The sequence below is a fragment of the Cydia pomonella genome, chromosome 25 (assembly GCF_033807575.1).
Source record: "Cydia pomonella isolate Wapato2018A chromosome 25, ilCydPomo1, whole genome shotgun sequence".
NCBI lineage: Eukaryota > Metazoa > Arthropoda > Insecta > Lepidoptera > Tortricidae > Cydia > Cydia pomonella.
In genome coordinates, this window is record NC_084727.1 from 2,356,145 (window position 1) to 2,372,888 (window position 16,744).

General features: G+C 39.3%; 1 protein-coding gene across 1 annotated transcript in view; it reads right to left on the reverse strand.

Annotated features, from left to right (window-relative positions):
• Window positions 1–311: 311 nt before the first annotated feature.
• Window positions 312–16,744, reverse strand: part of LOC133531279 (uncharacterized) — a 115,402-nt gene continuing 98,969 nt past the window's right edge. Inside the window, exons 20-27 of the mRNA XM_061869410.1 lie at window positions 7,939–8,019; window positions 7,448–7,555; window positions 6,949–7,011; window positions 5,019–5,195; window positions 3,583–3,693; window positions 2,721–2,931; window positions 1,821–1,933; window positions 312–498 (exon numbers count right to left, since the gene is read on the reverse strand). Coding sequence (XP_061725394.1) covers window positions 436–498; window positions 1,821–1,933; window positions 2,721–2,931; window positions 3,583–3,693; window positions 5,019–5,195; window positions 6,949–7,011; window positions 7,448–7,555; window positions 7,939–8,019 — 927 coding nt within the window. The 3' untranslated portion in view covers window positions 312–435. The remainder of the gene's footprint in view (window positions 499–1,820; window positions 1,934–2,720; window positions 2,932–3,582; window positions 3,694–5,018; window positions 5,196–6,948; window positions 7,012–7,447; window positions 7,556–7,938; window positions 8,020–16,744) is intronic.

Here is a 16,744-nt window from a genome sequence, read left to right on the forward strand (position 1 = left end):
AAAATCTGTCAACGGATCGCTTTTAGCGCCCTCTATAGTCAGCAATTAGTTTTTTTAAAATCATTCAATAGTATAATTACTGAAGTAACGTAGTAGAAGTAAGTAAAGTAGTAAAATTGCGAAATTCTGCTTGAAAAATTCGGAAACTATTGTATAGGAATCGAATTTGTAAATTTTTAAAATAAAAGTATGCTTTAGTTCCTGTGAATTTTTTTAAAGTTTCCGCGAACTTTTCCAAGTTTTTGGAAACTTGCGCATAAGATGAGGCTACGTAAAGTTTTGTCTGTGATAGAACTAGTAACATAGTAATAGTTATAGTGCAGCCGTCCGCCACACGGGCACGGAGGCCACAGAGGGCACGCGGGGCACACGGGGCACGCGGGGCACACAGGCCACAGAGGGCACGCAGGGCACGGAGGCTGCGGTCGAGGCGCCTCACTCCGAGTTGTTGAAGTATTCGGAGGCATTCCCGCGGCATATCGGGCACGTTCGATTTGACTGTGGACACAATTATATACATTACACATACATACTATACAAGGTGCCCGTGAGCATTGCGAGACATTTTAACTAAGGGTTCCTGGTAATATTTAGAAACTAAAATATCATATAAAATTTTCTGGATTAGGCCTAGTTTCAGAGATAATTAAATGTTTTGTCGAAATCATTCTTTCGCCATAAGTCGGTACAAAAAACATTTTTGACTGCGGTATTGCCACTTTGAGGTCTAGTGTGGACATACCTATTGATTGACATCGAAAAATTAAAGAAATGTATTCGAGAGGCTACCCCCAAATAAATAAAAACTTTTTAGTTACCTAATTTTAGGTTATGTGTTTATCAATAAAAAATACGTTTTATGTACAGGAGTGTTCAAAAAAAAGGGAAAAAAAAGGTTTTTTTTTTGTCGAATTTCACAAAAAGTCATATAACATTTTTTGCTTCTGTTGCCATCACGGGCTCACGGGCACCTTGTATAATATAATTCAGCCTATATACGTCCCACTGCTGGGCCCAGGCCTCTCATGCACGAGAGGGCTCGGGCTATAGTCCCCACGCCAGCCCAATGCGGATTGGGGACTTCACATACACCTTTGAATATCTTCGCATGTATGCAGGTTTCCTTACGCAGTTTTCCTTCACCGAAAAGCTAGTATATATCAAATGTTGTTTCGTACATAAGTTCCGAAAAATCCATTGGGACGAGCCAGGATTTGAACCCGCGACCTCCGGGTTTAAAGTCGGACGTCATATCCACTCGGCCACCCCCGCTCCATATAAATACATAACATTGAAACTGGATCCCCTCAAGATGGAACCAGCCACCCCCACGTGATCCAGAGAAAAAGTTTTTCCACTTGGAATTATTTTCCATTCTCCATATTTTTTAAATTTGTTATTGCTAAAAAAAACGAGATTTATAGGTTTTTTCTTTTTTTTTCAAAATTTTCAAAACTTTTTTTTTTAAGGCGAAACCTATAAACCTAGATCATATTATGCTGAAGCGATCGACATCAAAATCAAAGTGATTTGTTAAGATTTACGTTAGTGGAAAACGTTTCCTCTCGAAATGGAATTTCATAGAAAAATTACCGTAATTTCTGATCTATCTGATCCTTTATATACTTAATCAAGCCCTAGATGACTAATCGATACGCATTCAATAAGGTTACATAGTTCCCTATACAGGCCATAGGTGGCGCTGTTATCAAAAATTAATTTAGGCTAGTGTACTTATTTTACTTTCCCAATATACAGAGCCGAACTCGCACACACACGACGCACAGTTAGACAGTTGTAATGTATAGTAATGTACTGACCCGGAGCCACTTGTCGACGCACTTGGCGTGGAACTCGTGCGCGCACGGCAGCACGCGTAGAGTTTGTCGCGCCTCGAACTCGCACATACATACGACGCACGACGTCTGCTCGCCTGTGAACAAAAATATAAGCTGTCAATAATAGTTTCATATGGTACTTATAAGGATAAAAAAACTTGCCCTTTTAACCTTTTGAACCCGCCTATCATGCGCGGCGCTCTGAGAAATATGTCTGAGAGAAGAACCGACACTGAATTGGTCCCATTTGCCGCAGATCTGTTTCTCCATATCTAGAAGATTTAGTATTTTTTTTAGTACTTTGGAGGACAATTTTTCCCAATAGGTTGAGTTTGGGCAGCTAAAAAAATACGTGTCTTTTATTTTAAACTACTCTATAACATATAAATCAAATCGAAACCGGACAGTTGAGTACCTTCACTTGTTAGTTTAATGCCTCTGTTTACAGAACTGGCTAGCTAATCGATCTCGAGACCTCGCAACTAAACCTTTCGTATCGTAATAAGCCAACCTGCACGACCTTCAAACCCTTGTGGAGCCACCTGCGCTTCTTTACACGAGGCCGAAGGCCGAGCTGCGGGAAGTTAGTGCTCAAACGCAGAACAATATATGTCTATAAGCGACCCGGCAGGCTGAAGGCCTCATTGAGCTTCTACAGGATAGTCCAAAAACAGTTGTCATTAATTTTTTACTGCAGCAAATTATTGAGAATTATTGGAACAATATGTAGATACGTTGTTTGAGTTAAATTATTGTAGTTTAAAATTTTAATGACATTTTGTAAGAAAAATATTCCTAGAAATTATTTGTAGACGTATTTTTGTGCTATTCCGTATGATCAGCGAAAGCCTCGCAGTTCCCTGTCCAGTATGGTATACCCACCCTGGTGCGTCTGCTGGCAGAACTTGTAGCTGGGCAGCTGGTCGATCTCGTGGCGCGCGAGGCCGCGCGGCTTGGCCTCGCCGAGGCGCTCGGCCAGCGAGAGCAGCGCCTCGTAGTTCTCGGTCTCGGGCGAGTCGCCGGCCTCGCTGCCGCCGGCGCGCGCCTCCGCGTACGGCGACAGCGGGAACATCGCCAGGAGGTTCAGGAACACCTTCAATGTTACAGGAAATATTAGTGGCAATAAAAAAAATGTCATTGAAATAAATAATTCACCGCACGGAGTATAATTCCAACAGTGGTCCGATCAGTCTGGCCTTTAGTTCTTTGCGTTGAGGATTAGATATTTTTTCGTATTTTTTTTTAGAAATTAAAGCAATCGGGAAGTATAAAAGAGTTGTTTCCCCGACGTGTGCGATTAGCGTTGAAAGACCCGCGCGTTGAAGGTGACGCCATTGTATTACTATTTAAATATTCAAAACGGCGTACATTCACTGTTTTCAATACATGATAAAGTCAGTGTGCGTTGGAGGCTCAGCCGCGTTGTAGACTAGATACTCTAGATCGAAAACCGTATCTTGATATAAGTACATATACAATGCACGCTCCGTCGCGCATTGAATAGTCAGTCTTCTGGTCCGATTCAGCTTGACCTTGAAATATACATTTGTTTCAAACAAACATAAGGACCTTTCTCCGATGGAATAGGAGGTTCTTCAGCTGTTAAAGATAAAATGTCTCCAAGCAGAAGGTCCCATTTTCTCGCATGCGCCTTGACAGGTTATTCGTATAAAGATCTCGTTCTTATCGTAAGCAACATAGTGGGAGCTTTCAGTAAATGTAGAGACAAGTGAGTAGTGCTGACCTGGTAGGTGGGCGGCGGCGGCGGCAGCGGCACGTGCAGCGAGGGCACGTGCGGCACGGCCGTGATGAGCCCGCCGCCCACGCCCGCGCCCGCGCCTCCGCCCGCGCCGCCCTGTAACACACAACATCGGCGCTGTTAACTAATTAGTAATTATATTACTATCAAATCGTATTTCTCAGTTTTTTTTTATTATTATTGTATAAGTAGGAATAACAAAGCTTTGTCTTTTGTTTAATTGTTGTGTGTTCAAGCTGTTTTTTTTACAATGTAGTCATTTATGTTAAACATGATGTTAAGATATTTTATTGTCACGCGTGCAATAGAGTATTTAAGAGCAAGTTCGGCCTGGCCAGCCACATTAGGGCTCATGCTAGACAACGTCCATAATGTGTTTATTTAGGGTCGCCGTCATCGAAAACGATGAGGAGGACTATATATATAATATAACTTATATATAAGTATAAAAGACGTGTTTGTTTCTTAAAAAAAACTAACATACATCAAACGTTCATACTATTAATAAGTGCCTTTGACAATAAGAAATCAATCTAGTGTCGTATCGCGGTTGTATTTATTGATCCGTTTTGGTTTGACTGAAACATTTTCTTATTTATTTATTTAAGGTTTACCAACAGGTACAACACTACATTAATACAAATAAAAATCCAAAAATACATTGTCTATCCATTTATAGATAATCACAACACGCATTAATACTTAATATATATTAAATCAATTAAGACCTAAAGTATAAAGTAATATAACATACTTATAGTAAAATTTAGTAATTCGTTTACGTGCAATATAATATGCTTCGTTTATATTCGGATGTTCTCCTGTACGAGTGAACAACATTTCACGAGAATTAGTTAAAAAATTAAATAATTTTTTGTCGATTCAACTTTTGTAATTTTTTGTAAATTTTCCAGAGCTAGTTTTAAAAGCGACCGTTTTATGGAGCGACCCTCCACTCTACCCGTGATTGCATAAGCGTAAAAATCGTCACAGGAAAGTGCAACCATGCACATTCGTGTTAGTCCTTAGATCTCAGCGGAGGTTTAACAAATTTACTGCGACGACCCGCTAGGCGGGCTCTCTGTTCGTAGGGACTTTTAGTTACATATGTGTTAAAGACTAAAGGAAAGTAAAGCTATGTATTAAAAGAAAAAAAAAAACTCTCAAGCCTCGAACATTCTTATTTTACTTAAAGTTAAGGCTTCTCTTAGTTCATGATTCTAAGCAAATCCTGGTCGCGGCACCAAATTGTAACAAATTGCCTACATTACAACTTTCTTCAGTTGATAGATGCAGGCTTGTTGACTTGACAAGCGTTTATAAATAACGCCTTGTGTCCCCACGTACCTGCGCGTGTATGTGAGCCGGCCCAACCGCGGTACATAGTGCACCTAGTGTACTAGTGTAGTGTCCCCACGTACCTGCGCGTGTATATGCAGCGCGTGCGGCCAGCGCGGCGCGTGGCGCACGTAGGGGCGCGCGCCGCGCGAGTGCGCCAGCGCGGGGGGCGGCGCCAGCGCGCCGAGCCCGCCCAGCCCGCCCAGCGCCGCGCCGCCCGCGCCCACGCCGCCCAGCGCGCTCCGCCGCTGCGTCACATACTACACCGTTTATCCACCAGCACCACCAGTATTCTTTATACCACATACCACCCAACTATACTCCCCTACTACAACTATGGCCGACAAGTTCAATCAAACCGTTTTTTTAGAGCGTAGATTTTTTTTATACTACGACTGTGGCAAACAAGCATACGGCCCGCCTGATGGAATGAATATGGAAGCTTTTGGTCCATAGTTGGGTAGTTTGAAGGTATATTGTAAGAGTTTTCAAAATAAGACGTCTATCGTAACTCGAAACTATATTTTAAAGTCGAATTTATAGTTTTTCATTTAAAGTCCGGTCTGGCCTAGTGGGTAGTGACCCTGCCTACGAAGCTGATGGTCCCGGGTTCAAATCCTGGTAAGGGCATGTATTCGTGTGATGAGCATGGATATTTGTTCCTGAGTCATGGGTGTTTTCTATGTATTTAAGTATTTATAAATATTTATATATTATATATATCGTTGTCTAAGTACCCTCAACACAAGCCTTATTGAGCTTACTGTGGGACTTAGTCAATTTGTGTAATAAAGTCCTATAATATTTATTTATTTATTTATTTATTTATTTTATTTAAAGTTTTATATTTATATATAATTTTAAGTTTCATTCTCAAATAATATAACTGCGGTCAGACTCGACTCCGTCAAACTTTTCATACATTTAGTATGGTTCACGGAGTTTAGACGCAAACACAATTCTGGAGATTGACCCAGTAGTAATCCACCAGCTTAAACATCGCAGCCAAATGAATAGCAGAGCGACTTAATACTCTGGCGAGCTAGCTTTGTCACTAGGAATATGGGGCAAATTTGAAAAATGTAAGCGGAAAGGATCGATTACCACACAAATTACGATTTCACGCCTTTATCTACTGACAAAGTTAGCTTGCCAGAGTATAACTTTCAGCTAAATAATATAATGCTGGCGATGCAACTGCTGTAAGATTTTCAAACTCATATGTCATATATACTGTTACATATGTGTGCGTGAGGCTGCGACCACACGGTGTTACTTGTTTAAATATATGCCAGTGCGCTAACGGCCGTCTGTGGTTTTACTCGCTCCTATCCCGTATTTATCATATACTTATATAGGTTTAGAGATAATTACTACCGGCGATGGTACGATTTCATACGATTGATAATCCCATAACATGTAAAAATAAAATAAATATTTTTACACAAGAAAAATCCTTTATAAAAAAGGCTCCGCTAGAATGTTTTACAATAATTTATAAAAAGCGGATTATGAATTAATGACAATGAAAGACTAAATTTGATATAATACAAATGACTTTGGTATAATACGCTAATAGCTCCGAAACTTCTGTATCGGAGGCTCCCCTTGCCTAGGCAATGGCTAATATAAAGACCTTATAGATACATGAGAATGGACAAATAAGTTATAACTTAATAGTTTAAAATACACTAGAAAAACACGCTTTTAATGCCAGTGCCTATTTCCCGGCTTCATCATCAGACTTTTCAAAGTTCATTACAAGACTTTTCTAACAAATCCAAACTATGATACGATGTTCCATCATGAAGTTCTAGTTCATATCTTCCGGCTCCATCATCAGATCAGTTCGACAGTACCATATTATTGTATTGTCATCAGAACTACATACAGCTGCCAATTTTCGTGACGCTACGATCCTTGGAAGATGGTTAATTAGTTACCTTAGATTCCAATACATAGTTAGTTACATACAGGCCGACCTAATAAAAGCGTGTTAAAAAGTAAACTCACGTGGTGGTGTGGCAACGCCGCCCGCGCGTGCTGCGGCATCAACTCTAACGGCGCGCCTCGGGGCTGCAATACAATTTATACGCATATAAACGCACTGACGCAAGGTAATGAATATCGGTTCGGTTTCTCTAAGAAAATCCTGGTCAAGGCACCAAATTGTAAATAACACTCCTATTTGGTAACTAGGTACTTAGTTAATATGGTAATTTCGAAAAATTTATTTGCTACTTCAATTGAAATAATAGGAAAACTTGGCATTTATTTAGAATTTGAATCTTACTTAATCTTTTAAATTCTACCATCACGACAAGTGGTAATATACCTTACGGAGTAAGAGATGAATTTGCACATGTAATATGAATATGTAGATAGATACTCTACGTATAATACTCTTTATAGATACAACTTAAAGAAAAAACAATTAATTAATGGGAGAGACAACAACAGGCGGTATTATGACTAATGAGCGATCTCTTCCGGACAACCTTTAGGAATATACCTCTGTGTGTAATAGTAGAGGAGCATGATGTAGGTCCGGGGTGGGCTGCAGCGGGGACAGCGCGCCGTCGCCGCCGTGAGCGAGCTCTAGTCGCCCGCCTTCCGCTCGCTAAGAAGAATGCATATGATTAACATTTTGCCAGCCGCAGATCAAACTTTAAATGTTTTTCTGGTTGTGTGGTTGGTTGCCTAAACTAAAACCCATCCCGGTAGTTTTGGCTATTAGAATTGGGAGCAATAATTGACTTTAGGATAAAGAATAGTATGATACACGTTAGGATTATAATCCAAACTATATTTTTTTCTACACGTACCACTTATAACAAATAACTACAAAGCCAAAAGGACCAAACAAAATGAACCCTTTAACTGCACAAGATGTAACTTGTCGATAATCTTTTCGTTTTTGTAAGAAACGGAAAATACAAATATATTTAAATTAGTACCTATACAAGTTATTGGTGTGTGCAGTATACTCGTATTTATACTCACCTGCGTATGTGACATGTAGTGCGGCGGAGACGCGAAGGGCCCCCGCGGCGGGTACTGCAGGCCCGCGTACACGCCGCCCATCTGCCAATGCACACCACATTACTTATCTATTTCACACTCGGTAAGGACGTCACAGCCGAATGGGTTAGCGGAGTGGATTGATAGAACTATCGGTATAGTGCTGTCGGGTAATGCAGAGTGCGATTACCATACAGTTTTTAACAGATCAATGCCATTTTTTCTTGTTGACTTTTCTAATGAATAAATCAAATAATATGTAAGGTTCGAATAAAATGTTAGAATAAGCAGAATTAAGGCACGATAAGAAACTCATGATAATTTTATTCCTGTCATCAGATAATCATATACTGTCAAATAATATTCAAATTTGGAAGGCAAATATAATATGTATAATTTAATAGTCAGCTGCAGAGAAAAGATACCCCCCTGCATAGAAGATTGTATGCAAAGGTGCTAAGCGAATAGTATTGCTGACTGTACAAAAAAGAGAGCTTTACAGAGTACCCATTTTTTATAAGCAAAATAAAATAAAAATTAATACATATACTATATGGATTCCGTTTATATCGAATATATAAATTATCATAACCTTTTCAAATTAGGAGGCAGCACTATACCTGATTTCAATTATAAAATTCGAGTACTATCTCCTTTAACCCAATTTGAGATTAATTACTTTCTTAAGCACCCTTCAAGCTGTGGGCGTCCTTATATTGACTTGGTTAAGAAATACAGAGCCGGCACGACTTTGTTAGTGGTAAAACGTCGCACCAACTCCATATGAACTAGGAAACCATAAACCAAACGAAAACGTTAAGGCGGGTGATGGCTAGCAGTGTGTTTCTCGTCTCGTTCGATATATATAGTATAAAATACAACGGAAACGGTACAACATAATAACAAAAATGGTGGAGCATAAATAAATACATATTTGACGGACCAACTTAGGTATTAAGGTATAAATATATTATGTATGTTCGAAATCTTTGACTTTATAATAATAATAATAACCATTATTATTATTTTTTTTTTTAATTGTTTATGATCTGAGCTTTTGAAATGCGTAAAGAGTCGAAAAAGGGCATACATAATATAAAAATGGTAGGAATTAATAACAAATTATAAGGGATTTTTCTTTTAGTGTGTTTTTAGTTTCATTTACAGCATTTAAAATGTTAGCGTAGAAAATCCCTTATAACTTTTTAAAATAACATATGAAACATAATAGTAATATAGAATACAGAAATATTAACAGAACGACATATTTAACATAAGTATATATAATACAGGAACGAGAGAAAAACCTGCATTAAAACAAACGAACATACAATTGTATGAGCTAATGTTAATTACCGCAACCCTTAACAAAACTCAGAAAAATAACAATATTTTGTCTGTTACTTGTCACTGGAGCATAATCTTAGGAAACAGCCAAGATCTAATAATGAAAGCGACCAGCCAAATATTTTATTTCATATCTTAAAACCAATCTACAAAATACCAAAGCTGAGTTGCTAGCGGCCAAAATGGTAAATAAATGTGGCAGGACGCCTGTAAAGTTTCGCGTAGTGTGGGCCGGGCCGCGGCGCGGCGCGCGAGCTGATTGGTCGCCGCCGGCCGCGGGCACCGAGCCACACGGGGCGAAACTCCACGGACGCGGAAATTATTATACATTTAGAACACGGAACACATTCACAGGGTATCCAAAAGTGAGGAAGATCGCATGCGGTACACGTAATAATAATAAAATACAATTTAAACGTGGGGTTAGTTGGCGTAAAATATTTGGGGGGTCGCCATCGACCGGATCTACTGCGGGCACTTTACTGTGTGTTATAAGACTTAAAAGTTTTGAAAATTCAATAAAAAAATCAATTCGAAAACTAAGTGTGCATATAAGCGATACCCACATTGTAAAAGCGATGACTTTAGTTTTATTTAATAAAGATTGTAACAAAATCGTCATTCTATGCTTGCAGGCAACTTGACAGCGGTTCCGAACAACACCTCGCCCGAGTGGACGAATCGCACAGGTTTTCGAACGTACCCTCATTTTGAATCGCACAGTAAAGTACCCAGCCTCTATAAACATGTCTCATCGCAGCGCTACGACGTAAGTAGTATGTACAGAACCAAACAGTATGAGCTGTGGTGCATGCTGTCGCCCGCCCGGAGCCCGCAACTACGGATAGTAAAGCGCAATATATTTGTCTTTTTTATATTAACATTCAGTTAGGCTACGACGACCTATTTCACTGAGGATCACCGAGAGAGAGCTAGAGCAGATTTTTAAACTTCAAGATGGCTGTACTAATAACGACTTTTTACAGCATGGTCATTATTGTGTTTTGATGAAGTTAACCACTCTATGGCAGTGTTTTCTCTCGGTGAGCTTTAAGTTGATGACATAACAAAAAACCTAATTATAGGACTACTCTCATAAAACTTCTTTCGTTTATCACATAGCGCTAACATTTTTTAGTCGAAGAAATAGACTTAGGCGCATTTAAGCCATTTAAGTACCAAATGCCTCTGAAAGACATTCTTTATAACAGGAAGAAAATATTTTTATATATTGCGATTTACAAATCGTAACTGCGAAGCTCTAATGACGCCTCTACACGACTCTCAAAACACGATTGACAGCGTATAGCGGCGCTAGGGCACAGGCATTGAATAAAACAAATGTGTATTTATTGAAACAATAAAAGAGTCGTTCAGAAGTGTGAGATGAATACATCGACAACTGATTGCGGCGAGCGGCGCGGACCAATCGGAGCGTGTTTACTGTTCTGCTATTGGTTGGGTTGAAAAATTGAAACCTATCGCTAAGTAGTTTCTGTACTTTATCCAGAAAAATAAAAAAATAAATAAATAAATAAAAGTATCACAAGTTATCAAGTGAGACATTTCATCCTTAAAAAAGAATTTTAGTTTTTGTTAGTATTTTTTTTTCCTACTATTTTTTTGTGTAATTCAATGGTTAGAGACTATACATCTCTAATAAATAAAGTATCTAGTATTTCATTGATTCGATATTTGTAATTTTTGGAAAATTTATTTCTTCTAATATTTAACGTGTTAAAGTGCCCCTGTGGCCTATTTGCTGAATTAATGTTTGATGTTTGAAAAAGTGATCCGGCCTGGAGCCTCAAAAATCCGGTTATTTATTCTTTAGTAATTGACATCATTTTTACATAACACATTTGTACCAGTAACTTCAGTATTTCACTAATGGGTTACTAAACTTTCTTGGAAAAAATCCGGTCTTCTGGAGAGATGTGACGGATGATCCCGTTCATTAAATAACAAATCTTACTTCATTATTTCATATGTCATATAACAAACCTGACGAATTCTTTTAACGTCGTCCGCGTTCGAGATTGAAATGACACCTTAACACTCAACCAATTACAGAGCAGTATCCACGCGCCGACCGGCCATTGGCCGCCGCCGCGGCCTAGTCAAGCTGTGCGCTATGTAGGAGACAAGACGTGATGCACACACTACGCAGCCTACCCTCTAAGGCTAGCCGACGCCCGTCGCCCCACGCAACGCAAATATGCTTCTTTCGCGGGCGTATGTGTTTGTTGTCTAACATAACCCTAATGATCTGTGATTGTCTAAAGCATTGTTTTGTTACTCTTAAATCTAAGTTATCCCTTTGTTAAGAACTAGCGTTGATGTTGACGCTCAAAAAATTAGAAAAACAAAGAAGCTTGCGCGAATAACAAAAATTTGGACAGATATATTGACCTTGAATTACGTCACTCATTATCTAGTCTTTCCCCAGCAAAAAGTAAGGGGACGTTATTCAAGGTCATAGTTAGTTGCTTCAAATAATTGTTTTTAAAGCATCCCCTGGTGTTTTATGCTTTTTGTGGCGGTGAGATGTTACAGGTTGTACGTTTGCGTTGCGTGGGGACACACAACCACAGCGCCAAGCGGCCTAACAAGACAGTGCGACCTCTGGACCTGGCTACCTGCTTACCACTGCAAAACCGTGTCCGGACGAGAAATAAAAGTAACATATCTATACATGGCTTAATGAGGTTTCATAGTACGTAAGTAAAGCAGTACTATTTATATTTTTAAGAAGATTTGCCAAGACGAATAGATAAATTTAGTTTTGTAAACAGTAACTATACAGGATGTAACAAAAATAGTGGGGATGCGTTTAAGGGCATATTGGGTATCGTGTTATGATTAGGAAAAAGTACAACAAAATTTATTTTGACTAGAAAAAAAAATCTATGGGGCAGGTCGTCCAAGTCGGCCAACTCTCCAAACGGGCAAAATGTTTTTGCGATTTTTTTTCTACTTCTTCCTAATCCCTATAATATGCCCTTAAACAGATCCCCACTATTTTACTACACCTTGTTCTTACAGTGTAGGTAGACTTATGCTAAACAAGAATGCTGACAGTATAGCATTTGTCTAAGTAACGTATTTTGAGACGAACTATGCCTTCTTCAGTCGGCATCAAATATACAGTGACATTCAGAGTGACCAAATATACCTACACCTCCTTATTTCCATGCTAACAAGAGTTTGTTACGATATATTTGGTGACTTTTGTCGTCACTATATAATGGGGTTGGCCGGTCGAAGTATTAAACAGATGGCGCCACATAGCTTGCCTTGTCAATCCCTAGAATTGTGTCAATTTCTTGTTTTTTTTTTTTGGAATTTGGTGACCTGGATTCCAGTACTTTAAGCCAAATCTCATAGAACAAAACTAGAGACAGGGGCAAGCTATGATGGCGCCATCTATGCAAACCTTTGACAGTTGCCAACCCCATTGATGCTGCCCACCTATGTACCTATTAAGTACCGCATGAAACACACGCGAGCGAGATGCACACCCACACGTCTCGAAACGGGAGAAACAAGCAGTATGTTTTACAGTGATAGAGTATACGTAGGGGTTGCAAGTAGCAGGCACCAAGCACCTGCGCGGCACTGCCGAATCCATTACGGTTAAGATGGTCGGCTGTTTATCATTTGTCACCATGCCTGTCACGTTCTAACAAGTATGTAAGCGCGACAGTGACGGGCATAGTGACAAGTGATAAAAATGGAACCATGCTGCCACCGCAGGTAGCGTCAAAAGGCCGTCTCTAACGAGCAGAATGGGAGAGAAGTGAAAGTGAAGCTAGAGTCCGTATACGTGGTTGCAGTGAAATTCAGGTTGTTGTATCGACCCCCGTCATATTTTAAGAGATGAATACGAGTACAGTCAGCGTCAAATACTTTGTAGCAACCAAAGTAGCCAAATAGTTCGGTACACCATATATTTAGTATGGTGAACCGAACTATTTGGCCACTTTGACTGCTACAGAGTATTTGACGCTGACTGTACATAGGTCACTAGATAAGTTTTGCAATAGACAAATATGAAACAAAAAGGTGGCCTATCACATATACTTTTTAAAACTATATTGCCATAGACAATGGAAAAGATTTTCTTTCTTTTGAAATTTACTTATTAAAAAATCTTAAATTTGTATGGAATGAAAATGTTGAATAAAATATACGTAAATTGTCCTTAGCCCCACGCCGACGTTTTCAAAGTTAAAATCGATTTTATAATAAGTAAATTTAAAAAGAAAGTAAAAGTTTTCCGGCCAAACATTGTCTATGGAACTATAGTTTTATAAAATATACGCGATAGGCCACCTCATTGTTTCATATTTGTCTATTGCAAAACTTATCTAGTGACCTACGTATAACGGTTTAACAACCTACCTATACTAAGACCCGTGATTTTTTTTTTCAAAGTTTGTACTTAGATGTTGATGTTTTCCACATTACCCAGCATAACTGTGTTCGATGAAAACTTGTTATGGTATTGACGAAAAAAACTGGGAGTAGTGCAGATTTCCAGATCCGTAATAAATATCATAGATTAATAATAATAATAGGCCTTTTCATCTGTGTGAGATGTTTTAAGCAGCATTCTGGTAACGACACTTGCGTTCGTGGCTGTATAGCCCTATGCGAGAGAGGATCCCACGTCCACACACGCGGCAGGTGTTTGCCCAGGTGGGCGAGGGTTGGAGGCCTGCTCGTGGCGCCTCATACGTTTCTCTCTTAAAGAGGTAAACCAGGCATCGTCGTGTTTGGCTTGACCATCGTGAACAGCACGACGCCATACGGGTCGGTCTTCGGCCAGTTTTTGCCATTGGTTACATGTGATATCGATTATTGTTAGGATATTCTGTTATAAGTATGTAACTTTACTTTTAAGTGACATTAACGTGAGACACTTCATTCGGTTCTTGTATGTTTAATTTCTTGTATTTAAATAATTTATGTATATAAGAATTCAAGTCTTCGACACCTCTAAGGATAATTTAATGATCTTTTTATTTTATAATTATATTTTATCTCTGACACTTAAGACTGAAGAATTTTAGTATTTGTTTGTATTTTTTTATCATAGTGTTTGTGTAATTCGACATTTAGAGACTGATAAATGTAATGATTACATATTTGTAATGTATTTTGTATTTTTTGGTTATTTTTATTAGACACGAAAAGTGCCCCTGTGGCAAAAAGTTATCGTCGAAAAACATAAAATTCTTATGTGCAGCCACAAATACCTCGTCGTTCCACAATGAAACGCCGCGATTTCGGGCTTCGTTTCATAGTGAACGTTGATTAGTATGATAAAATATGGCTAAGTGTAAGGCCCGAGTGGACGCTCGAATTGGGCGTGCAGTGGGGCGTGCGACGTGCATGTTTAACAAATGCAAACGTATAGGAGCAGCCTTAGTGCACGCCGCTCACATCACTTGTGAGCCCGACGCCACGCTGAACGCCCCGCCGAACGCTCCGCTTCGAGCGTCCACTCAGGGTTGCAAATACACCCTGTATTTCACTGTTCTACATAGCGTGACTCTAGCATTCGTGAAACTTCCAAGTCTTATGTTACAAAGTGTGTTGATCCAGTAGATTAGTCAAAAGGATAAACAAAAATAGCCCTAAATACATTAACTTAAAGCTCGTGTTATTATAAATGGCTCCTAATACTAAATTGTGCTAGAACACCGTCAGGCATACACCCTTACGTCTAAAAACAGGTTTAAAAGATGTCGAGGGGTTAAACAGCAATTGCTTCAAAATATATCATACTTTAGTAAAAACTCCATGAAACTACATGGACTTTTTACTTGAGTTTTAGGCATTGGGTGGATCAACTATTTATGTTGTTATTCCATCTCGTTATCCGAGAGACAATAGCGGCACAGTTTGACGAAACGTTGCATCACGTTCTACTAACATGATCAGTAGATGGCCCAACATTAAAAAAAAGTTGATTCACCCTATTTTTCTCCAACCGCAGAAGATTCAGACGTCGTATGTTTCACTAAAGTTAAATCGACCGGGATATGGACCGTGATTACCTTTTGTATTATTTTCAAGCTCCCGATATCCCGACGACGAGCATGTATATAGTCGTTAGATTTGCAGCTGGCCCCGAGCGGCTAATCCTTTGTCTATTGTTAAGTAAAACCGCACGTGCTACTACCGGCATAAAAAATGGTCCGGTCACTTTAACCGGCTATTGAATTCCAACTCCTATAGAAATTGCAATAAGATTCAAAATGAACAAATGGAAAAAATAATATGCGATTTCTTGTGTGATCTCTCTACGGTTACTGAGTGCCGGCGAGTCGAACGCCACAGAACCAGCCTAAAATGTGTCCTTGAGATGCGTAATAAAGGCGCGTTAAGGCGAATTATACGACCCTTTTTTTGCAGGTAGTGACACGTGCGGTTTTACTTAACAATAGACAAAGGATTAGCCGCTCGGAGCCAGTTACAATTCAAACGACTATACCCGCGTCCAAATATCGGGAGTTAGAAAACAATACAAAAGGTAATCCCGGTCGACTGAAGTCTAGTGAAACTATAACCGTGAATCTTTCATAACTGTTAATTATTTTTATAAATATCACCTTAACCCCGCGACACCATTACACATCAGTATTCGGCAGTGCGTTCCGCGCGCAGGCAGGGTTATATTAAGCCAATCTCAGAATCTGGGCATGCATATACTAAAATAACCATAAGTACGAGGAATCTCGTACGTTGACCCGCTTGTTAGTCTCTGTCACACGCCGCATAATTATATCGCAGACCCGCTCCCACAGTGACATTGACCGCCAGCAGCATGGCGGGATAAACAAAAGACGCTTACTACTCCTGTTGCTATGTATATTGCTCGCGCAATAATATCGCTGTCCCGCCCATGACTGTCAATGTCACTGTGCGAGCGTGAAAGCAATATAATTATTCACGTGCGATAGAGATAGCAACAGGCGAGTCTATGTACTAAAATCCACTGGTAAGCGTTTTTTCTTTGGCAATATAACTACATATACGTGTGCGATAGGAGATATGAACAGGAGGGTCATTGTACGAAATTCTTCGTGTTAGCATCCTTTCTTTAATAGCGACACTCTAAACTGAATAGTGGACCTTATACGTGTGGTTATAAGGTTTATTGTCAGTCAACAGTATACGCAGCGTGCTGTGAACGGGAACCACGTCATAACTGAGCATTGGTAAATCTTATGTTTGACGATTGTACATTAGTAAAACTGCAAGCATTTTCTATGGGGCGAAACGTATAGAGATAAAGAATTAAATATGTAATGTACGGAAGTATGTTTTAGATGATTTAGAGTCTAGAGGTTACTTCAAATAATGAAAAGACGAATTACGACTATAAAAAATCGTTTAAAAGTAAGGTTTTATAAGTATGTCAGTTTCATGC